Source organism: Prenolepis imparis, unplaced genomic scaffold (genome assembly GCF_030444845.1).
Source record: "Prenolepis imparis isolate NDT839.2.m4 unplaced genomic scaffold, iyPreImpa1.0 SCAF_15, whole genome shotgun sequence".
Lineage (NCBI taxonomy): Eukaryota > Metazoa > Arthropoda > Insecta > Hymenoptera > Formicidae > Prenolepis > Prenolepis imparis.
This window is the reverse complement of record NW_028141173.1, coordinates 3,596,208-3,620,748: the sequence shown is the minus strand read 5'-3', so window position 1 is coordinate 3,620,748 and position 24,541 is coordinate 3,596,208. Positions and strand designations below refer to the sequence as shown.

General features: G+C 29.8%; 3 protein-coding genes and 6 non-coding genes across 10 annotated transcripts; 5 read left to right on the top strand and 4 right to left on the bottom strand.

The window, feature by feature from the left end:
• Positions 1 to 849: 849 nt before the first annotated feature.
• On the bottom strand, positions 850 to 921 carry Trnac-gca (transfer RNA cysteine (anticodon GCA)). The gene has a single exon. It is a non-coding gene; the product is annotated as a tRNA-Cys (tRNA).
• Positions 922 to 7,472: 6,551 nt separating this feature from the next.
• Positions 7,473 to 7,593, bottom strand: LOC145946380 (U5 spliceosomal RNA). Its single transcript, XR_014427052.1, has one exon. It is a non-coding gene; the product is annotated as a U5 spliceosomal RNA (small nuclear RNA).
• Positions 7,594 to 8,784: 1,191 nt separating this feature from the next.
• Trnaa-agc (transfer RNA alanine (anticodon AGC)) lies at positions 8,785 to 8,857 on the top strand. Its single transcript has one exon. It is a non-coding gene; the product is annotated as a tRNA-Ala (tRNA).
• A 290-nt stretch (positions 8,858 to 9,147) lies between these two features.
• Positions 9,148 to 9,221, top strand: Trnat-agu (transfer RNA threonine (anticodon AGU)). Its single transcript has one exon. It is a non-coding gene; the product is annotated as a tRNA-Thr (tRNA).
• A 1,996-nt stretch (positions 9,222 to 11,217) lies between these two features.
• Trnap-agg (transfer RNA proline (anticodon AGG)) lies at positions 11,218 to 11,289 on the bottom strand. Its single transcript has one exon. It is a non-coding gene; the product is annotated as a tRNA-Pro (tRNA).
• Positions 11,290 to 11,931: 642 nt separating this feature from the next.
• Positions 11,932 to 12,003, top strand: Trnap-cgg (transfer RNA proline (anticodon CGG)). The gene has a single exon. It is a non-coding gene; the product is annotated as a tRNA-Pro (tRNA).
• Positions 12,004 to 12,745: 742 nt separating this feature from the next.
• Positions 12,746 to 17,187, top strand: LOC145946079 (aromatic-L-amino-acid decarboxylase). 2 transcript variants are annotated; one of them, XM_083055475.1, is made up of 9 exons: positions 12,746 to 12,946; positions 13,552 to 13,790; positions 14,331 to 14,564; positions 14,727 to 14,856; positions 14,998 to 15,258; positions 15,482 to 15,599; positions 15,990 to 16,080; positions 16,288 to 16,485; positions 16,703 to 17,187. In XM_083055475.1, exons 2-9 carry the CDS (start codon positions 13,590 to 13,592, stop codon positions 17,000 to 17,002), a joined length of 1,533 nt encoding a protein of 510 aa, XP_082911601.1. In that variant the 5' UTR covers positions 12,746 to 12,946; positions 13,552 to 13,589; the 3' UTR covers positions 17,003 to 17,187. The 2 variants fall into 2 exon arrangements, with proteins under 2 accessions (XP_082911601.1, XP_082911602.1); XM_083055476.1 differs by lacking the exon at positions 12,746 to 12,946 and having other exon boundaries at positions 13,480 to 13,790.
• Positions 17,188 to 19,136: 1,949 nt separating this feature from the next.
• Positions 19,137 to 20,555, bottom strand: LOC145945947 (uncharacterized). The gene is made up of 3 exons (XM_083055257.1): positions 20,145 to 20,555; positions 19,544 to 19,627; positions 19,137 to 19,197 (listed from the first exon to the last, which is right to left on the bottom strand). The coding sequence occupies exons 1-2, from the start codon at positions 20,415 to 20,417 to the stop codon at positions 19,595 to 19,597; spliced, it is 306 nt and encodes a 101-aa protein (XP_082911383.1). The 5' UTR covers positions 20,418 to 20,555; the 3' UTR covers positions 19,137 to 19,197; positions 19,544 to 19,594.
• A 600-nt stretch (positions 20,556 to 21,155) lies between these two features.
• Positions 21,156 to 24,518, top strand: LOC145945936 (spermine oxidase). Its single transcript, XM_083055238.1, has 7 exons — positions 21,156 to 21,343; positions 21,593 to 21,814; positions 22,019 to 22,369; positions 22,944 to 23,135; positions 23,349 to 23,674; positions 23,791 to 24,069; positions 24,247 to 24,518. Exons 1-7 carry the CDS (start codon positions 21,291 to 21,293, stop codon positions 24,417 to 24,419), a joined length of 1,596 nt encoding a protein of 531 aa, XP_082911364.1. The 5' UTR covers positions 21,156 to 21,290; the 3' UTR covers positions 24,420 to 24,518.
• Positions 24,519 to 24,541: the final 23 nt, after the last annotated feature.

Sequence of the window (24,541 nt, the reverse complement as noted above, 5' to 3'; positions counted from 1 at the left end):
ATTTGCGAGACATAAAACTGCCTCGAATGTATTAATAAAATTGAAATAATCTTTTCTATTTAATTTAATTATTCTTGTCATTTATCATATTGTCATTTATTAATTTCCTTTTTTTTTAAATGTATATCTAATTAATTTATATTTTGCGTTAAATATCATGTTTACTTTTTCAATTAAATCAGAATACAAGAACGAAATTTTTTCTCAGTGAAGGATACATTTATTTTATCCAAGCCATTCAATTTCTAAAAATTTTGATTAAATTGATAATCGTCAAACAGCTTTTTCTTTAGTTTGTTCAATAAAATTCAGACTAAAGCTTCTTTACTATCTCTAAATATCTTGTTATATCATCTATTGTAAGTATTATAGTGATTCATTATACTTTTCTTGAAGAATACTTAGGCCCTGCGCACAATAGGAAAAATACTAGGAATAGGAATAAATATTAAGCATTAAGCTTCCTGCACAATATACAAAAGTACAAGCAATAGGAACAGAAAATAGAAAATATTCATCAATAGAAGCAAAGAATATCTATTGTTATCCCCTAATATCTATCTGCTTCTGTTGATGCATGGATATTTTTATTCTCTGTTCTTAATTTCTATACTTTTATATTGTGCAGTAGGCCTAATGCTTAATATTTATTCCTATTCCTAATATTTTTTCTATTGTGCGCAGGGCCTTATTGTTAGACTAATTTTAGTTAGCCAAAGTTTACTTTACTAGATTATCTGTTCTTCAACAGAACATTCGCATATAATATCATACGACTGCGCTTTAGAAGAGTACGCGAAGAATATAATAAATTTAAAAAAATTTTAAGTAGCAAAAAAATAGATCTTGAGGGGGCACCCGGGTTTGAACCGGGGACCTCTCGATCTGCAGTCGAATGCTCTACCACTGAGCTATACCCCCAATTGGAAATACCTTTCTTTGCTTGAGTACTTCAACTGTATTAGTAATAATTTTAAATAATTATTGATAAATATCTAACAAACATAATTCAAGAGTCCTATTTTGAGGAAAATAAAAATTATCATAAAAATATCGAAAACAATGGTAAATGTTCAGAGGGCTCACCTAAGCAATTTTTTATATTTACATTTTTTAAATATATTTCGATGCAAAATCACTTGATTTAGTACACTGACATTGCATTAATACTATACTGATATTGCATTCAATTACGTTTATAAAAAAGCAATTCAGTTTTATTTTTATATATACAATACATATAGACAATGCACAATGTATATTTCAAAATAATTTAAATTGTATAAATTAAATTTAAAAAAAGATCCTGCCGCGCCTATATTGAATATTTACCGAAATAATAAAATGATTGTAAAAAGCTGTACATGTATAAATCTTGAGGTACGTATGTCTTTAAAAATAAAAATATGTCTTATTGAAATATATCTGTACATTCTCAATCCACTGAATAATATCGTCTAAAATAGTAGGTATAATACTCTTCTAGTGCAAAAACTCTTTGTTGTCATACAAATAGTTATGAGCACCATTCTCCCCCCTCCCCAAAGCATGGATGGCGACAGGTAGAGTAATATACTGCGGACCACCTAGTGTCTTCATGACTTTGCCATATGTCAGCGTGACTAAGGCACACATGGTCGAGATCATTGCGTGTCAGGCTTCCCGAGTGTGCCGATAAAATATTCCGTTTTCCAATAGAATGCGATATCTCGAAATTTTCAAGTTAGTTTATGCATATTTCAAAAAGAATCAAGAAATGCAACTATAAATTTAATTTATATTTTTTATTAAGATCTTTTTATCAACATACTTTTTTATTTCTCCAGTTAATTATATAATTCAAAATATATTTGTATTATAGGAAATTTCAGTTAAAAAAAACATCAACTCTAAATTCGTCGTACAGAATCTATTATTAAAATTCAAATAATAAAATGCATGCATTTCGTTATTATTAAGCAGAATTATTAAAAATTGTTTTTCCTTAAAATTTGTATTTATTGGTATTTCTCTTCTGTAAATATACTTATAAATTGACGAAATTTTAATTATTTCTTTGAAATTTACTGGATTTACTTGGACACGACGTTATACAAATAGCGGCAGAAAGCTACATTATAAATGACGTGCATTCTTGTGGAGAATGCATTATCTTGGATAATGGGATTTGCTGATAAGATATTAATTCAAGTAAATTGTCGCTGTGCAAAATTTTAGTTAATTCACTTGCATAATCCACAGATTCCGACAAAACTTTTGCGATCAGTCTATAATTTGAAAGCTTTCCATTATGAATAATATACAGAAGAAAATCATATTTTACAATCTTATCAATTAGTAGAAATTAAAGCAATTGTACAGAAAAGAGAAATAAAAATGTTTACATATTTAAAGTATGCTTTTTCCGATATATGTCAATATGTAAATTAACGTTTATATATTCCAATGTTGCGAATTAAATTATTTTTATTTTTCAGAAGAGAGCTCAAATTATCTCTCATTTTCAGATAAAAACGCACATCCACATTTTCCTCTTATATAATATCTGTCAATCATACGGCCATTATTATGCCATACTGCATATCTTATTAACTTAACATAAACAGGTAAACAAATTCGCACGTCCGACATATTTTATGTTTTTAAATCGAAAAACAGCTCAGTTAGCAGCGTACAGTTTTTCAATGCTTGCCGGCTTAACGAGAAAAATAAAATGGGTAACGTAGGAGTCGGTCTATGCAACCTTCCATTCAGTTTGCGAATTAATCCATCAAAACGGTCACGGTATATAACTCATCCCTTCCTTGTTTTGTTCCGCGCCCGTCTGCCTCTAAAGTCCGAGAGTGAAGTCAATTGCACATTGCGTTTAAATACACCGACGAGCGATACGAAAATTTTATTCACTGCTACGCATTTATATATATACATACATAGATAGACAGACGAGAGATTACGTCATCTTATATAATTCCTAGAGAAGCGGTCAAATTTTTCTTTTACACAACAGTAATTGATTATTCTCTGCGCCGTTACCTTAATAATTGATTGACAAAGCAATCGTTAAACAATTGTGAAGGATTATTTTCCATTCACGTCAATGAGATAGGAAAGATATATACGGATAAACTTCGTATGAAATAAACTTCAGAACAAACTTGTGAAAGTATTATTTTTATATTATAAACAAAGGTAAAAGAAAGTTTGTTCCGTCAAAACTAATAAATATCTACAATTACTGTGTCTCAGACGAACTTGCCCAATAACTAAACAATATCAACAATTATTCTAATTCACGTTACCATATAACAAAAAGAAAAAAATATCGCGGTTTTTTTATTACATGTTATATAAAATAAAAATTATTGATCTAGAATTATTAAGCAGATATATTAATATTCCTACTAGTTCTTTCAATAGCACCGCTATTTATAAACGGACGAATTTTATTTTAATCATCTTAAACATTCAATTCGTTAATTGAATCGATCATCGGAAAATATATTTGAATGATAGCGTTTTCAATAGAAATAGAACGAATGTCATCAAAAGACCTTTCGCCATTAGAAACATCGAAATTAGATTGTTGTCGATAAAGTTATTCATAATATTCATGAATATATAAACGTATATATATTCACATATTTAAAACAAGCTAAAAATTTTACGTGTTTATTTTTGATTAAAAAATCGTGAATATATGTAATTAAAAAAAAAATATTTTATAATAAATTTTTTTAATGTGTCTCAATGCATGCATTAAATGATAAAATTTTTAATTAACTAAATATAAAATATATAAAAACCGATGCGTATATATAGAAATATATTTCTTATTAATTTATTGGAGTGTTGGATCCTGATTCTAAATACACGAACGCACAATCAATCTATGTTTTTTAATATAAATTATTTTCAAAAATATTAATAAGGAAGAGAACTAGCAAAAATCCCAATTGCTAGTACTAATTTATTGAATCAAGTAAGGAATAAACCACACATGTTTGTCATATCCATCGCGATTATGCGGAGCTATTTGAAATAATTGGAGATCTCTTATCCTCGCGTAATTCTTACGATATGTCTATCTGGCATCAAACCAGCTGGCACCATTAACCTAAATGTATATGTCGTCCATTATAAAGCGGGTATCTATATAGATAAATTAATCACACGAATTTCTCTTGCACAGCTTTCGGTTCTATCGACCTCGAAATTCCGCGCGATTCGATAATTCAGAATTCAATCAAAGATTTATGCATCATTTGGTCTCTTTTTTGCGCATTTATTAGCGTATTTTTCATCATTGTCCTATACTCTTTCAGAATGTTATTTGAATATTTTAATATTACTATGCAAAAAATATATACTATTGTAACGAATTAATGAATCATGAAAATCTCTATTTCTAGAAAAAAATAATATCTTTTTTCGGATTATTATTGCTGTATTTTCGATTATTACATAAATTATATGAAGAATTATTAATTTACTAAAACATTATGAATTGTGATTGTATGATATTATGATTGTGAACATATATACGAATTATATGAAAAAAATCTCTTGTCGCAAATAAAGAAAATATCTTTACAGGCACATTTTTCTAATTGTAAGCGTAGACAACGTTGTGCTCTCGCCAGTTGCTTTCGAGAATTGACTGCAAATGCATCTGGATTATGAAGAAATACGCGCGGAATTCGCATAAGATTCTTTTTCCTGGAACGAATTAAATTAGCGTAATTTCTTTCTTTTCACGAAGTTTTCACTAGACATTTTAACGCGTTTTAACACATGCTCACGTGTCCATTATGCAAACATACGAATGTTACTTTATATGTTTCGCAATTTCTTCACACATAACTACAATTTACGCCTATATGTGCACATGGATTGTATCGTATACAGGGTGATTTAAAAAAGGTAAGAAGTATATAACATTTTGTCTACAGGATGAAGAATTGAACTCATTAGAAATGTATTTAATATAATTAGTATGGATAATAAATGCATATAATTCTTTCCTCAATTACCATTCAATAATCACCTCAATGATGAATGGGATTTAAATTTAAAGAACAAGAAAAGAAACATTTTATTTGTGCCTCATTTTCGATAAAAAACTTTAAATTTTGTTTTATTATTAAACCTCATTATCAAATATTTTTATATTTGATATTTAATATTTATAAAACAAAAACGCATAAAGAGATCTACTGAAAAATCATCCAGATTTAAAGCTTTCTTTCGAAGATAATAAAAATTTGACATTTAATATATCATATGTGGAGTCATCAAGATTATATCGAATGAAATAATAGCGATATCGATTCCCATCCTTTTCAAGCTACCCTGTACACGTTTCGCACATATAATGCACACGCTCTGCAGGTGCCACGATATGCAACGTTCGCGATCGCGCCTACGGACGCATCGTACATACATACGCACATCGCGAGGTTGGTTCGCGCAACCGTGCAATGTGTGCGTCCTCTCGTGTAGGTGCAACGTCGGTGAGGGCTGCGTACAAACCAAGTAGTGTAGGATCAATATAAGCGATGACACAGCGAGAGCTCATCTTTAAGCCACGCCCATGAGCTCGCCGCGGACGAATGTTAGCGCAAACCCGGCGGTGTGTGGCCAATCGACGTGACGTATCGATTTTTCGCGCCTTTTTCCCTTTTTTTCGCGAAAGTGAACTTCTTCGCGAGGCTGACAAGGCAGCGGCGAGGAAAGAGGACGGGGAGATGGAAAAAGAACGCGCGCGTAGACGAAGGCTTAAAGGGCGAACGTTAGGGAATAGAGAGAGGGTGCGCAAGCAGCGGAGAGAGAGATAAAAGAGGGATGGAAGCAGCGACGTTCTCTAGTTGAGGGAAAGGATGAGGGAATATTAGGGAAAGAGGGGAGGTGAAGCGCTTCTGTGAAGAGAAGGCGGAGGATGAGGATCGATGAGGACGGGGGGGGGGGGGGGAAGAAGGGAGAGGGTTGACTCTCTTGCCAGGGGTAAACGAACCTCCATTTCATCTACCCTTCGTGCCGTTATCGGCTGTCCCTTTTTCAATCGAGGGAGACCCCTGCTGTTAGGGACATGGAGCACATCTTCCTCGCGCGTATCTTCCTGACCGGAACATTCGCAATTCTCGTTTAGAATTATACTTATTTTATTATCTTGAATCGTGTGTATCAAGGAAAATATCTCGAGAGAATAAAAGTTCTCCTCCTTTACGCACTCGTCAATTAAATCGCTTACGATATTACATTATTATTATATTGAACAGTGTATATATCGATTTTAATAAATGTACGATCCTCCGAAATAATAACCTCCATATTGGTGGAATAAAAAACGCGCGAATTCTTCAATTGCTATTTTATATATTTTTAGCCATTTCTATATCTCGAGGCAGTAAAGATTTGCTAGATTAATAAAACGATAAAGTATTGTGATATTATAAATACCTGAATATCTAAATAAGTCGTAGTTTTTACGAAATATATATTTTTGATGAAAGCAACCGAGTGTCTCATGTCTTGCTATTGTTCATTTGAGAGAGCTATTGCCTTGTTGAAAAAAAAAAAAAAAAAAAAATAACCGAGCTCGTACGAAAACTGGCACATTATTGCCATCTAGTAGTAAACAAAGTAACTATTAAGTATGTAACACTGATGTACCAATTCAGTATAGAATACTTGAATAATACTTTACAAAATAATTTAAACATATTTACTGCAATTCTCTGTTTCGTGTTATGCTTGATTTAATAATTCAATATGTAATCAAATATGTAAAATCGTAATAAAAGATATGCAAGTCCCTTTAGTTGTTTTAGAAAGACGGCTATATATGATTCAAGAAAATAATCACTCATTTACGAAAGACATACATTCAGTCCAGTTAATTTAGCTTAATATAATACCTTTCTTTACATTCTTATTAAACTATGTAATATTTTTACTGTCATGTATTGCTTAACAATGATTGATACTAACTATCGCGTTTGAAGAAAGAAAGATTAAAACTGAATATAATATGTATAAAAATCATTTATATATATGAATATCACACATGTACGAATTTGCGTTTTGTACATATAATCAAAGTATATGTAATATATACTTGTACATTTTCTCAGTTAAACCCTTTTTTCCTCTCTTTCTTAATTGTATAATTATTGGTAACTACATGACATAAATTGATGAAGTTCAAAGAATTTTATATAAATAAATATGAAATTCTTATTAAAAGTATTTATAATTTAGACAGAACTTATAAGATATATTCTGACTACTATAAATTAACAAATTACGAAAACTGTTATGACGTATAGAATTTTTATTAAAGATATTTGTAATTTAGACAAAATTACAAAATTTCTAAGATATTTTCTTAGAGAAGAATACGAATTTCTTCTTCAAACTTTAATAGTAGAGAAGAGAGAAATCTGTAAGAGAAATTTTTGTTTGTATTACCTTACGACCCAACTTGCGTTGGGCTCACAAAAAATTAGTCTATAGACTCATCAATTGTTCCCCTCCACGGAAATCTTTAGTAAAAGGCGAAAGATTTATGCGTGAATTGAAGGGAAACCAGAGTACCGAACTGTGCTCAGACTCGGTCTCTTATAGTGTGCTGAGGTGATTTTTACTCACGCGAAACTTAGCCATCTAGTGGTCAAATGAGAGAATTACGGGTCACATGACGTGTATGCACAAAAGCACGTGGCTTGTTCGACCGGTTTGTCTCCCCAGATGGGTTAACGTCATGTATTTTCTCTCTTCATCTTTTATAATTTACAATATGTATAGTTTTTATAATTATTTAAAAAATGTACATATGAAAAATAGATATCTCTCTTTGTATATAATATTTTTTCATTTTATTATATTTTCCATTCGCTATGATACTCACAAAAAATGTAATAAATTTTATATTTTTTAACCTTCCTCACATCACACAAATATCTATGTTCAATATATTAACTAAGTCTTAATTTAACATTTAATTAAAGTATAGCTTAATTGAATTTAAATAAGATATGATTATTAAGATTAATTAAGTAAGATATAAAGATATAATTAAATAAGAATTTTCTTTTCTTGTGTTCTGTAAGCTATAAATTTGTTACAATTCCTTGATTTTTAATAGCTCGTTGGAAATATTTACTATTGTGATCACTAGCGGATCCTGACCTCGATAATGGGGGGGGGTTTGCAAAATTATTTTATTTAATATTTTTGGTTTCATGATTAGATTTATTTATTCCAAGATCAACGACGTCGATAGCTCTTTAATGTTTGTTTTTCTTTACTTATATTTTTTAAACAAATTCAGCAAAACTGTTTCTTTTAATTTCCAAGGGGGGGTTTTAACCCTCCTCCCCCCGGATCCGCTAGTGATTGTGATAGATATTCCATGCAAATGTCATATTACATCCTCACATCACACACAAATATCTATGTTGAATATATTAATTAAGTCTTAATTTAACAATTAATTAAAGTATAGCTTAATTGAATTTCAATAAGATATTAAGATTAAGATTAATTAAGTAAGATATAAAGATATAATTAAATAAGAATTTTCTTTTCTTGTGTTTTGTAAGCTATTTTGTTACAATTCCTTGATTTTTAATAGCTCGTTGGAAATATTTACTATTGTGATAGATATTCCATGCAAATGTTCTCTTAATTAAATCTTTAATATTTCTATATATATTTGACAAAATCTATATTGAATATCTATGTAAATCCGCTTTTCATGTATACAAATCATCAGGTGTTATCGAAGGGGGCGTAGCTCAGATGGTAGAGCGCTCGCTTAGCATGCGAGAGGTACCGGGATCGATACCCGGCGCCTCCATAATTTTTTATTTTTGCTCCTGTCATGAGTAACAAATCATTACAATAAGAAAAAAGATAAAACCTATGAAAAAAGATATTGTTTGACTTTCAATTTTAATAACAATCCATTTGTTGATATTTTTTACAAAACAATTAGTTTTATTTAAAAGACTTATTAAAATTGATGCAGTGCAAAGCTTAGGATATTGATATTTAAATAATACCATTTAAAGATTTAAATATACCATTTATGTAAATATTATGTTATATAATTTTATCTACTTGTTAATTTTACCCTATTGCCAATAAGGCGCCGTGGCTTAGTTGGTTAAAGCGCCTGTCTAGTAAACAGGAGATCGAGGGTTCGAATCCCTCCGGGGCCTCATCCCATTTATTTATTTTATTTATTTTTATTTTATTTATTTTTATTTTATTTATCAATCCCGGTACCTCTCGCATGCTAAGCGAGCGCTCTACCATCCGAGCCCCCTTCGATAACACCTGATGAATCGTATACGTAAAAAAGGGATTTACATAGATATTCAATATATTTTTTGTTAAATATATGTATAGAAATATTAAAGATTAATACAATATGCGGGATATTTATTTTTGTCAAATATTATTTACGTAATTTTTTAAAAATAATTAGAATATTGAATACACATAAATAGGAAACATGTTTGTAGTTATCTTTAAAATTTTAACTATTATACATACACAAAGAGAATTTTCTCTTAGAATTTACTCTGAAAATCATGATAATCGTGGGACAATATGGTATGGAAAAAATTTTATGAGAATTTCTCTGATTAATATTTATCACGATAAAAATAATAATATCTATTACAATAAAATATGTTTTTGATTAATTTTACTATGCAGTTTAGTAAAATTAATCAAACATGTTTTATATTTTATTGTGATAGATATTATTATTTTTATCGTGATAAATATTAATCAGAGAAATTCTCATACAATTCTTTCCATACCATACTGTCCCACGATTACCATGATTTTCAGAGTAAATTTTAAGAGAAAATTCTCTCAGTGTACGTATATACAAACTCGGTAAAATATTAAACAATTGTTATTATTAAGAGAATCATCATAATGCAGTAAAATTCCATAAAACAATTAAAATATAAATAAGTAGAGTAACAAAAATAACGATCGTAAAAAAAAGATTAATTATAAGAATTGTTTTCTTCACTTGACTTATGGTCAGATTTTTTATGTGTTAAATATTGTTATCATACAGATTATCTTGTATTATATATTTATTAAGTATATAGATCAAAAATCTAATAATGATTATTATGGCATTCTTAGTAATGTTTTTACGATTATGTTGTTTGTACATGTTGTTAGATCTGATTCAATTAAATTTATAATTAAAATACTTGCAAAAAATTTAAACCATTTAAGCCACATTTATATATAAATATTTAAAAGTGCAGCTAACATGCTGAACATAATAATTATGATCAAATCTTGACAGAAAACAATAGAAAACTATCTCTCTAAAATTTCTAATGTTTCTAAAAACACATCTTTTAAATCTAAACAACATTTGAACAACGTTTAATAATTACAAAATCGTTTTATTGTATTTCAAAGTTCTTTTCACCTTTTTACTATGAATTATTTATGTTCTGTCCAAATTTTTCGAATTTAATTTGTGCATATATATGAATTATTTTACATAAATGTATACAAAAATTTTAAAGTAAAAAACAAATTTGAAAAAGAGAGAAGAGATAGAAATCTTTTTTTCAGTTTTTAACAAATTTTATCTCCTCACTATATCTTTAATCATGATAGCCTAACAATGAGATATAATGCCAAATATATCAAGACGCAATGTACAATTATTATTTTCTTATTTATGATTATTTAATAAAACATTTTAAAGAATTACAAGCAGAGTCTTAAACAGAAAATTTGAAAGTGTCACAAGATTCATCTTTTTCTGCTTTCTATTTGTATTGCTCTCTTACTTTCTATTTGTGCCATACTAATACAAATTTATTTTTGGCTTTTAAATATTGAATTATTAATAATTTATTAAATCTAAATATTTTTAAAAAATGTCATTAAAAAATATAAATATGTAGAAGAATAAAAATTTGTTTTCTTAAAAAGTTGGAAGAAATACAAATATATGTAATATTTGTTAATTTAATTTTACTTCAATGTAATGTATAAGAAGGTTAAATATACATAATGTGATTCTATTACATATCACGGAGAGAGAGAGAGAAACTGGAGAGAATTTGTAAACTTTAATCATAAAATGTGAACTGTTACAATATCTTTAATCGCAAAATATTGAAAATCATGATAATTATAAGAAATTGTTTAGATTAGCAAAAATTTGGGCTCGTCCGGGATTTGAACCCGGGACCTCTCGCACCCTAAGCGAGAATCATACCCCTAGACCAACGAGCCACATTAAATTTGTAACTTCTGTAACAATGGTCATCCTGGATTGGGGATCAAAAACGAGTTATTGATTATATTATTTATTTATATATATAAAATTATTAAAATACTCTAGATATACTTGAAAATTTATATTTAAAAGTCTCTTATTTATTATTAAATCAAAAACAAAATGTGTTATAATATATTATGTTATAATACAAAATTTAATTATTTTTATAAAATATTTCAAAAGAATTAAAAAAAAATATATATATAAATAAAAAATAAACATATTAAGTAGCTACAAATATAAGAGAGAACAGAAAATTTAATTAATAAGAAAGAAAAGACTTTATCTAACAATAAGATAAAATTCAAAAATAAATATTATAGATAAATTGTGTCGTTGAAAAGATTATGCTAATATATATGTATAAACGTTTGCATACATAACAGAATAAATAATGAGAATGTTACACAATGAAAGATCAAGTGTAAAATATTCGATAAAGAAAATCAAATATAAATTAAATAGCACATGCGCAATTTTGAATGATAGTTAGATACCTCTGTATTAGATTCAAAATTTCTTTATACTCCGATTTTATGAATGACTTCGTGATACAACGATTATGTCGAGGATCAAAAATAAAAAATTTTTTAAATGGCTCGTTGGTCTAGGGGTATGATTCTCGCTTCGGGTGCGAGAGGTCCCGGGTTCAAATCCCGGACGAGCCCATAATCTTTATTTTTTGCATTATATTCGATGTTAACAATCAACAATGACCTACATTTACTTCAAATATCACAGTTTTAAAATAAAACGTACGTTATTTCTTGCATTATTCAATAAATTTTAACAAAACAAGTAACAAAGTGATTAAAAAAAACATTCAATCAAATATTATCATCGCATATATTATGCGATAATTAATCAATTAATAATAATTAAACTGTGCTATTTTTTATGCGCAAGAAACGCTCAGAGGAATATATCAGCTGATCGTAAAAGATTGTTTTCAGAGCACTAAAAAATAATTGTTACATAGACAGCTACATTATTAAAAAAAAATTTAATCAAATATTATCATCAAATATATTATGCATTATGCGATAATCAATCAGTTAATAATATCAGTTAATTAAACTGTTTTTTATGCGCAAGAAAAATTCGGATGAATATATCAGCTGATCGTAAAAGATTGTTTTCAGAGCACTAAAAAATAATTGCTACATAGACAGCTACATTATTAAAAAAAATTGAATCAAATATTATCATCGAATATATTATGCGATAATCAATCAGTTATTAATCATATCAGTTAATTAAACTGTTATTTAAAAAGAATTGCTTTCACGGTCAGCATGAATCATCGATATTTTGTGTGATTATGGAGAAAGCAAGTGAAAGTTTTCTGTGTGGCGGTATTTAACGTTAGGGGACAGTATTTGACCGAAAAGACTTTCGAGTCGTCGATCAGCTCGCACGTCCTCGTATAAAATCGCACGGATTTAAATCATATTTGAAATCTCGCGTGTTAAGTCGTGTTCAATTCGACAATGAGATCCGAATCTCGGATTTAAGTGAAAAATTGCTGCCTAAACGACAATGTTTATGAAAGTGCTACTCGTATATAAAGTGAAATTTTCATTATTACGTGCAACATACTAGATCGCATAGGTACGAGTTGTATAAATAAAAGTGAAATATATAAATATTCTCGACAAACATTGGAAATAAAAATATTTGCCTTAAAATAAAAATGAAGTAAAATTTTATCAAAAGATTTTCATGTTTATTCATGAAAAATCTTTTTTCAAAAATATTTCTATAAAAAAATACACTAATTTTTATAAAAGATATAAAAGTAATTGTGCTATTTTACTTAGATGTTTTCTATTTCAAAATTTTAAACAATTTAGAAAAAGAGCTGTTTATACATAAATAATACGATATTATATATAATCAAGATTTTAAAACTGTCTGCGTATATTATAAATAGTATAAATGTAAAACTTAAGTCAAAATGAAGTAATATTGACAGTGGTTATAAAATTTTACTTGCTTACTTTATTGCAATGTAATAATACAATGTTGTATAAATCGTTTACACTCTATAGCACATTTTAATCACACTCTAGATGCAAATTTCTTAATTAATTACTTAGAATTTTAGTACCAAGAAATAAAAAACTAAAACTCAGTTACTTCAGTTGTATTCACATTAAAAGTGTTTCAAGTGAAGTTCAAATAAAAATGTTCTTAACTCTCATGCTCTCTTACAGTGAATTTTATATTGCATGATTTTACCATTCAATAAAATATGGATATACCAGAATTTGTGGAGTTTGCCAAGGCGACAATCGATTTTGTTGCCGATTACAATAAGACTTTAAGAAATAGAAATGTTCTGCCCGATGTGGAACCGGGTTACTTAAGTCAGTTATTACCAGAAGAGGCACCTAACAAATCTGAAAAGTGGCAAGAAGTGCTTAAAGATGTGGAAAAATTTATTATGCCTGGTGTAAGTCTTAACTTTTCTTTTCTTAAAAATGTTTTATAATATAAAAATGCATAATAAAACATTTAAATACATATGAAAAAAATGCTATTAATAAAAACATTTTTCTTAATTTAGAATATTTTAGAAAAAATTATTTTTTTTTCAATATCTGAAGAAAAATAAAAGCCAAACTAAATAAATTTAAGCCAAATATTGTTAGTCTTTTTTCGGTTTTGTGTTTTTGTTCAAATTAATATATTAAATTTATTTCTTTTCTTTATCCCTTTACATCTTCTCATAATCTAGTTCTTTTAAGTAATAAATAAATTTTCAATATCTCACTATATGATAATTATTAAAATCATTTATGTTGGTATATTTATTTTTTCTATGATATTCTGCATTGTAATGAGAAAAAAAGAATAAGATTATTAATCTTTTTTTTTTTTCTCATTACAATGCCAAATATCATAGAAAAAATAAATACCACATAAATGATTTTAATAATTATCATGTAGTGCGGTCTAAAGATTATAATATTGTTTCTATCAATATTTGCAGATAACACATTGGAATTCTCCCTACTTTCATGCATTTTATCCCACGGCTAATTCTTATCCGGCTATCGTGGCCGAAATTTTAAGCAGCGCGATTGGTTGTATCGGCTTTAGCTGGATAGCATCGCCAGCGTGTACTGAATTGGAAGTAATTACATGTAATTGGCTTGGTAAGCTATTAGGATTGCCTAATGAATTTTTGAACCACAGCAATGGAACAGGCGGAGGAGTCATACAGGTAATCGTCATACCGGAGTCATACATATATGTATATTGCATATAGATTGATTCTTCACCCATAATGAATAAATTTATTCTTGACCCTTAATAAATAAATTAAATTGAATTAATATGTTTAATTTATCGTAAAATAATTTAATTATTTTATTAAATTTTACAGGGATCTGCAAGTGAATGTACATTCATATGTCTACTGGCTGCGAAAGATTACATAACGCGACAAATAAAAACTCTTCATCCAGAATTAAACGAGGATCTCATTAAATCTAAATTGGTTGCATATACTTCTAGTAAATATTCTATAATTTTTTAAAAAATTTTGTGATTTTTTTTATATCGAACAGTTATTAGTTTTCAATCTTATCAATTTATTCATTTAAATGTAATTTAATTTCGATTTATTCATAATAAATTTGTCCACAAAATTTTAGATCAATCGAATTCTTCAGTGGAAAAGGCAGCAATTTTAGGGTCAATGTTAATAAGGCTACTGCCAGTGGACGATAAGTGCTCTCTACGAGGTGAAACTTTAAGGAAAGCGATTCAAGAGGATCGGAAGAAAGGCCTTATTCCGTCTTACGTCATCGCTACCTTAGGAACTACTGGCACATGTGCATTTGATAATCTTGAGGAGATAGGACCTATATGCAAAGAATATAACATTTGGTTGCATGTTGATGCTGCTTACGCCGGTGAGTATTTATGCCAATATTAATCTCTTATATCTAATTTATCCCTTTTTTATTAACTTTACAATTTAACTTCATATTTTCACATCTTTATTTCGATGATATGTATCATCAATGCAATACATGATATGATTTTATTTTAAATCGTCGTTGAAATAAAATATTATTAATAAAAAAGAAAGTTAAGTTTGCTCTATAGTCCCTCTCATTAATTACATTGATACAGGAGCAGCATTTGTGTGTCCGGAATTTCGTTATTTAATGTCCGGCATTGAGTATGCAGACTCTTTCAACATAAATGCACATAAGTGGTTGCTGGTGAATTTTGATACTTCGGTAATGTGGTATGTATTATATTTTATAATTAATTATACATTATTTATCTAATATAACTTATTTATTTATATATGTAAAAATTTTTTTTAAATTTTTATATAGAGTGACCTATCACTTTTATATTACTGCCCTACTTTTTTTTCAATACATAAATTATTAATCTTTAATCTTCAATTATATTTATATTACATAAACTTTAATGGAAATTTAATTCAAACTGTTTCTTTATGTATTTAATATTTAAATTAAAACTTAAAAAAAAAAACATTCGAGCATATTTCTAAATTGAAGATAAAAGCATATTTAAAATTCAAATTAAAAAATTATGAGTAAAATGAGCATTTTTTAAATTCTACAAAAAAGCTAATATTTATCATTTTATTTTTTATTGCTATTAGGGTAAAAGACTCGAGACGACTTGTAGAAGCATTCACTGTTAACAGAATATATCTTGCACATGATAAGGAAGGACTCGCACCTGATTATAGAGTAAGATTTTGTGTGTGTACATTGCTTATATATATATATACATATATTCTTTCTTTAATAGACTATTTTCGCGTAATATAAATATCTTTCATTTTTACTAAAATGAAAGATATTTATATTACGCGAAAATAGTCTATTAAAGAAAGAATATATGTATATATATATATAAGCAATGTATATCTAAAACTCAAATTTTTCATGGTATAGAATTGGCAGATTTCTTTGGGTCGACGTTTCCGTTCGTTAAAATTGTGGTTTGTCATGCGAATTTATGGAGCTGAAGGTCTTCAGAATCACATTAGAAACACAATAAGATTAGCGCAGCTCTTTGAAAAATATGTTAAATCAGATGATAGATTCGAAATTATTACCGTAGTTATGGGTCTCATTTGTTTCCGTGTCAAGGTATGTCTCCTCACACATACACACACATATAATCACTTATTTCTCTATTAAAAATGAATTAAAAAATAATTTTTTTAATTGATTTTTGAGAATCAATTAATAAATCATTATACATATCTTTCTTAATCACATCAACTTATAATTTCTATAATATAGTTAAATTACCTATCTGAATTATTACCAAAATGTTTGTAAAAAAGGAATTACTCTTTTTTAGGGTGAAAACAGCTTGACAAAAAAACTTTTAGATCGTCTTCAGGCTAGAAGACAAGTTTATCTCATCGCCAGCACTTATCAGGATAAGCTTATAGCTAGATTTGTAGTATGTAGTCGATTATGTACACAAGACGACATTGCTTTTTCATGGAACGAAATAAGTAGTCAGACGAACGAAATTTTGCAAGGCGAACTTTATCAAGAAACGATTGAGAGTAGCGCGAAATCGCCGGATGATATTGTGACGAGAATAGCAAATCTAAATTTGGCGACAAAGAAAATTTCGCAGAAAATATCATAATTAATCTCAAGAATTTTGCCTAAAAATTTCACCTGAGAAACTTGCACATTTTCATTTCAGATTCTATATATATTTTATATCACTTTGTAATATTATACTATATATGTGTCTCTATAGTTTTTATTATTTTTCTAGAAAAGTAATCTACAAATAATGATTGTATTTTAATATTTTAATAAAATATATGGAAGTATATATGCGAGATTAATTACAGATAAAAATCTTAGATTATTTATTTAAAACAAATGGATTTAATGAAATATTACACACATTTACGTAACCTTCTACTATTAATTTGAATTTTTGAAAGTCGCTCTCTTTTAAATATATTAACAGTTATAATATTAAATTCAGATATCTCTCAAGCAATTTACAAGAATAAATAACACAGAATATTTGTTCATTATTGCATAGTTATCAAATTTTGCAAATTTGAATGTTTACATAATAATAGTTAAGAGTATATAATTGTTAAAAATTTTATTTTTTAATTCTTCTTTAGATATTTATCTTATCTTATACACATGTCAATAGAGCAGATATAATATTTTCATAAATCAAATATTTTAATTTATATCTCAATTTATATTTTAATTTATATCAATTATTTTAATTATAAAATTAAGATAAAAACAAATTTAACCGATATGAAATTTCTGGAAATTTCATTGGAACAAGACAATAGTAAAATTATGTAGAGTACAGAGAGAGAATTTTCTTTTAGAATTTACCCTGAAAATCATGGTAATCGTGAGACAATATGGTATGGAAAGAATTTTATTAGAATTTCTCTGATTAATATTTATCACACTAAAAATAATAATATCTATTACAATAAAATATAAAATATGTTTAATTTTACTATGCAGTTTAGTAAAATTAATCAAACATGTTTTATATTTTATTATGATAGATATTATTATTTTTATTGTGATAAATAATAATCAGAGAAATTCTCATAAAATTCTTTCCATACCATATTGCCCCACGATTACCATGGTTTTCAGGGTAAATTCTAAGATAAATTTCTCTTGTCAGTGATATATGATATTAATATATCAACACATTAAAAATAAATTTGAATTAAAGTAACGTCTAAAATAATTAATATTAAAAAAAATATATAATTATCAACATATTAAATTTTACCTTACGCGTGCCCTACTCACGTGCCCTACTCGTGTGCCCTACTTGCGTGCCCTACTCGCGTGCCCTAATCGAATGCCCTAATTGAATGCATCGATAATATTCGTAATTAAGTGTTATTGTCTGTAAGTAAAATACGCGAAATGTCCTCAAATGTTATGTATCTCTTATTGGTAGCTACGTATTTTGATCAGTATTGTGCGTAGCTGATCTATTTTCCGCTTATTATCGTCAGCAATTAAACGCAAAGATTTTACTTGCGTTCGTTTACGCTCGTACAGTTTATTAAACACGCGCATCGTTTAGTTTGAGAAAGGAAAGCAATTCTTTGCCGACTAATTATCGGCATATGAGCGTAAACATTTTATGATTGTGCGATTTTACAATCATTCGTTAAACGACGTTGATTTTTTAATATTGTATAACTTAACTTTAACGAAGATAAAGCCAATTTTCAATCAAAATTAATTGATTGAAATTTTTATAATTTATAATAATTTATAATAAAAATATATTATAACAAAATAATGTATAAATAAAATAAAATTAATTAAACATTCATATTATTACACATTACAGGTAATTTAATTGATTGATCACTTGGCTTTACATCAGTTAAAGTAAATTTTAAAAACAATTTCTACTAAACAAATTTTAGAACATAAATGGATGGACTATAACAAATCAGAATATGATCGATGCGATATAAGAATTAATTATTATCATTATATATATGTAATTATTAAAATAAGCGTATTCTTTATTAAATAAATTTAAAGATAAAATTTACTACTTGATAAAATTCTATAATTCACCTTTATGTTATACTTGGAATAGATGCATATTGAAAAAATTTATTAAAAGTTGTTTAATCTAATTTGTTTTAACGCATCCATTTTAAGACAACGGATCTCTACAATATACAATATACAATATACAATCTCTACAAATCCGTTACCTCAATATTGAAAAATTAGGTATCACTCACCGACATCCGACACCCGACACCGATGCGCAACAGCGGAGTTGTTGATTTTGTAGCTACGTTGCTGTAACACAAATATAAATTACAAATTATAGCAACGAGCATAATTTTTAATATTTCAAAAAATTACTACTGTACGCATCAAATATTATATTCAGTACGTATAATAATAAGCAGATATATAAATATGAAATAATTTTGTATTCTAATTATTTAATATTATAATTCTCTCTAGTTACATAAATAATGTATTGAAATATTGCAAAACTTATTTTTTAAATAGTAACTTTTATAAAAATCTTTCTTTCCGAGTCGCTCTTCTTTAAACTTTAAACCATTCAAATAAATGAATCGAATTAATGCGTGTACATACAATTTATAACAATTTATATACAAATAACGATGCTCACCTTAGAGTTGCTCCGCTGATGCTCGATGCCCTCCTAGGCCAGCTGCTCCTCTCAGGTTGTAAACGTCGTCAGTTGAAAATTGACCTGTAATATTGCATTCAAAAATTGTAGCAGCACCAAAAATATTTAATTTATATTACAAAAAATTGTTATTGTACGTATTAAGGTATATATTGAATGCGGATAATAATAAGCAGATAAATAATGGAATAACTATTTTTTAAATAGAAACTTTTACAAAACTTGTGAAAAAAGTTAATAAAAATATTTTTCTCTAATTCTTCCTTGTTTCAATAATTTAATAAAACAAATCAAATTAATGCGTGATTTATATAACAATAATATACAAAATAATAAATATTAATAATAAGGAGAGCTCCGTCCTCTCCGATTGCTGAAATTTTACAATATTGTGTATTTTTGTGCATAAAACATAAATCTGTAAATTAAAATTGTCGCTCTCAAGTCTTGTTTTACGCACAAAAAGACATATTACAGGTATATGTTTTTCAATTTTTTCAATTTTTCTTTCTATATTTTTTTTTTTCTATTACTTATTTATCAATAAATAATAAAATAAATATTATAATTTTTGCCTCACACTTGGACCATTCTTCTTCTCCGCCACCGGCGTACTCCGGATTTCGCCGGCATCATTTTTCCCGTAGGAAACCTCTACGTCGGGAACTGTCCTCGTAGAGACCTCTATGTCGGGAACTGTGTCCTCGAAACACTTTGCACTCGCGTTACTCCCTTTCGTTCGCGACGAGCGGCGACGCCCGGGTTTTAGCTTATCACAATCTTCGACGCGTTTCGGTAAAACGCGAGACTCGCGAGAGCTTATTCGCGCGCGAATAAATAACCGATGCTCCATTTTCACGTCGCCGCTTTTTTCACGGCCATTTATCGGAGGGCCTCATCGAACGACACGGTCCAGAAAATGGACGCTACACTGCTACATTTTATACTTGGACGCGAAAGTACGACCGGAAACGCGCAATCGCCCGCTTAGAATATACGATCGACAAGGAAAAACTGGCGAAATTTTCGCGTCGAAAGCGTACCCGGTAATTCGATCCGCCCTCGTAATTCGCGTGCGCGAACTTTCGGTGGCTCGAGAAGGAGCTGTGACGTCACGCGATCTTTCGGAGGAACGAACGACGAACGAACGACGAACGTGAGATTACGCGAGATTCGCGGCCGACGAGGTCAATCTCGCGCGTACGAACGCGATCACGATGTCGGCATACGCGAGGCGATCGGATTTATACGACAAAACGGCGTAAATACATTAATTAATATATATACTCACGCAAGTATTTGGGCGAACCGAACCGGCGATGAGCGCGCGAACGTTGATCACGAACAATATGAAAGTCTACCAGAGGGTAGCAGCATTGTGTAGTGTGTTGGAAAATATTTCGCCTGGGGCGAAGCGCTCGATTGACCAATCAGGACAAAGATCCTCGGTCTCCGATTGGTCAAAGAAGAAATTGATCGACCAATCGAGGATCGCTGCGCTGAATCAAAGAAATCACTAAATTCCATCTAGAAAATTACTAAATTATTGCTCGCGGCTGCCAACTGCTCATGAATAAATAACAATAGACGATCTGAGGAGCCGAAGTTTTTTGTTTACAAATGACATGTTTTTTTTCATAGCAACCTGCTTTTATATGTCTAAATTTTTAAATTAAATATCTTTTTACGACAAATTCACTGATTTTAATAATTTACAATCAATGAAATGCTTTCGCGATCCAGGGTATCATCCTGGAAGCTGCAGCGATTTCTCACAAGGTATATGCAGAATAATATTAATGCAATGTCGAATGAAAAATCAAACAGGCTTTTCTAAAAACCATTCTTTTTTATATCTTTTTAAAACGTGGTTTGTGATTTATTTGTGGAAAATCTGTAATATTAATTAAGAAAGCAATATTGAACTTTATTACTTGCAATTAAAAGGAGCTGTTAATTTTAAACTAGACAATGTCTATAAAATATTAAATAATGAATAATATATTCCAAGGAAATCTCATGTTGCAGATTATTCTCATTGGACAAAAGTGAAGGAGGTAAAAAGGATATATCAAAATGTACGGGACCTGCAAAATTGCAAACATGTCAGTTAGATCCCTGTATGATAGATCCATGCAAACCAGAACCAACTATAGTTATCATAGGCGCTGGTATGGCAGGATTATCAGCAGCTCATCGATTGGTTCAATGCGGCTTTCACAATTTTACAATTTTAGAAGCGACAGATAGGTAGGAATTAAAAATTAATATTAAAAATTGATATAAATAAAAATATATACGTATATGCATATATACACAGAATAAGAGTCGTTTTTTTAATGCATTCTGTTAGTTATCGATGTTTAACCATAAAAACTTATGTTATTGTGAGATTTTGCTTTTGTTATCTTACTTTTACGAGAACTTTGATCAAGTAACATTTTTAATTGTCAGACCGGGTGGTCGAATCCACTCTTGCTGGCTGGGCGATGTGGTAGCAGAAATGGGTGCTACATGGATCGAGGGTGGTTGTGTGGCAAACCCGGTGTACACCTTGGCAGCACAGGAAGGTCTTCTGAAGTCGCCACTCTCCAGGCCGGATCTCAGTCGCAGACTCTTTTGCACCAGCGATGGCCGAGCTATCGATCTTCCGATCAGCATCACAGCGTATCACACCTTCCGGCAGATTGAGCAGCAAGCAGCAGCCCTCTTCGCCCTTGGCTGCGGTCGTGCCCACGGTACGTTGCTGAACTTTATGGGCATGAGAATTCAGCAAGAGCTGCAGAATTTCCCAGAGGAGCAACGGTACAGTTGCTCAGGTCACTCGCAAGCTTTCTAAGCAGCGATGTAAAGACTTTATTAGGGTAATCAGGCGAGTGGGAGTCAATAAGTTTCTTTATTAATTAATTAGAAAATATTACCGAATATGGTTTTCAACTTTAGAATCTTTTATAGTTCTTCTTTAATAAAAATATATTGAAACTAGATACAACTTTATTTTAAATATATTCAGACAGCTAGAAAAATTGTAATCAATTATAAAAGTTATTATTCACTTGTATACAATAATAAATGCTGAATCATTTTATATATAATAATAATTTTAAATTATTGCCTATAATTAATATATATTATTTTAAATTTTCATTGTTATAATATTTTATACAAATATGTACATGAAAAAAATTATATATGTAATAATCATATGTTAATCATATGTAAGTCGTTATCTTATAGAAAGCTGTTAGGTGTTTTTATGACAAAAATCAATTTAATTTAATGTAATCTCGTAAAACTACAGTCACTACATCGCTGTGTAATTATGATTCAACTATGTTTCCCTTCTAAAATCACAATGTGGACGATTTTCGACTTGCAGATATGATGCCGCGAGGGTGATGTACGGCATGACGAATTCCCTCAAATGTCGATGTGGGGATGACCTTTCATTCGTCTCGGCCGACCAATTCGGCAGCTATATCGAGATTCCCGGTGGTAATATTAGAGTGCCCTTGGGATACGTGGGAGTGCTGGCTCCCCTTCTTCGAGATCTACCCAGTTGTTGCGTCAAGTTTGTATAAAAGATTCATGGCAATTGTGTCTAATTTAAAAAAGATAAAAAGCTATTGATTGTTTGAACGCACAACATCTTGAAATGTCATGTACTTCAATATATATCTTATAAAAAAAAAATAAATAAATGGTTAACATCTACATAAAGACATTTCTAGAGTAAAAATGTTACTTTCTAGCGCTTTTCCTAAAGCAAAGATGTTTTTTTAAGGTATTGCAAACCGGTTAGTTGCATTCGATGGGGTGCAGTGAATGAAGCATGTCCCCGGGCCATCGTAAAATGCAGAGACGGCGAGGAATTTCCCGCCGATTATGTCATCGTGACAGTTTCGCTAGGTGTTCTGAAGCATCAGCACGCGAAGATGTTTTTACCCGGATTACCCACCGAGAAAGTCGAAGCGATCAACAAGCTCGGTTACGGACACGTGAACAAAATCTTCCTCGAATTCGCAAGGCCCTTCTGGGTCTGGCGCGAGGGCAGCATCAATTTGGCTTGGTCCGCCGAAGAGTTGGCGAATCGATGCGATTGGGTGAAAGGTTGTCGCTTCTTGTTAATTTAATATTCAAATATTACAAACTAAAAGAGCTTGAAAAAAAAGAACGTATCTATAAACTAGAATAAAATGATTGTAACTATGTCCAACGACATTTAGGGGTGGTGAATGTGGAAGAATTGCCAAATTCTCAGCATGTGTTGTGTGCCTGGGTGTGCGGACGCGAAGCAACGGACATGGAACTGTGTTCTGACGAGGAAGTGGTGGAATCGATGACGACAGTTCTTCGTCAATTCACCGGTGATCCCACGTTACCCTATCCAGCTAATATTCTCAGGACTAAGTGGTGCATGGATCAATACTTTGCCGGAGCTTACAGTTACATGGCGATGGACAGCACTGTTGGTCATCAATGTGATCTGGCTAGTCCGTTACCAGGTATCTTCAAGTTTCACTCGCGAACGTCTAATTCCCGCTATAGACATTCTTGATATTCTTGATCAATATATATCAAGATATAGTTTTCAATTTAATTTTAAAATCGATAATCATCCAATATTGTTAATAATTTCGATCATGACGATTCTCTTTAGCATCTCAACATATATTTTCTAGACTCGTGCGAATCGGTACCTCCTATACTCTTATTCGCGGGCGAGGCTACTATACCAGGTCATTATAGTACCGTGCATGGTGCAAGGCTCAGCGGTATTCGTGAAGCGGAAAGAATCATTCATTTGACAAAACAATTGAGTGGTCCGCCGAAAAAAGTATCTGCCAAATCGTGATTGACCAGCAAACATATATATATATATACATGTATGTATGTATGTATGTACAAGTGAAAAGGCTATTTTGTGATATAAATACACAAACAATCGAATATATATATTTTGTGAATCATGTTTAT

Excerpts from the sequence above, each read along its gene's own strand:
- LOC145946079 (XM_083055475.1), top strand. The coding sequence starts at position 13,590 with ATGGATATACCAGAATTTGTGGAGTTTGCCAAGGCGACAATCGATTTT. Across the intron at positions 14,857-14,997 it reads ATTGGTTGCATATACTTCTA|ATCAATCGAATTCTTCAGTG; the intron begins GTAAATATTCTA and ends ACAAAATTTTAG. Across the intron at positions 15,259-15,481 it reads TGTTGATGCTGCTTACGCCG|GAGCAGCATTTGTGTGTCCG; the intron begins GTGAGTATTTAT and ends ACATTGATACAG.
- LOC145945947 (XM_083055257.1), bottom strand. The coding sequence starts at position 20,417 with ATGGAGCATCGGTTATTTATTCGCGCGCGAATAAGCTCTCGCGAGTCT. Across the intron at positions 19,628-20,144 it reads AGAAGAAGAATGGTCCAAGT|GTCAATTTTCAACTGACGAC; the intron begins GTGAGGCAAAAA and ends GCAATATTACAG.
- LOC145945936 (XM_083055238.1), top strand. The coding sequence starts at position 21,291 with ATGCTTTCGCGATCCAGGGTATCATCCTGGAAGCTGCAGCGATTTCTC. Across the intron at positions 21,815-22,018 it reads ATTTTAGAAGCGACAGATAG|ACCGGGTGGTCGAATCCACT; the intron begins GTAGGAATTAAA and ends TTTAATTGTCAG. Across the intron at positions 24,070-24,246 it reads TCTGGCTAGTCCGTTACCAG|ACTCGTGCGAATCGGTACCT; the intron begins GTATCTTCAAGT and ends TATATTTTCTAG.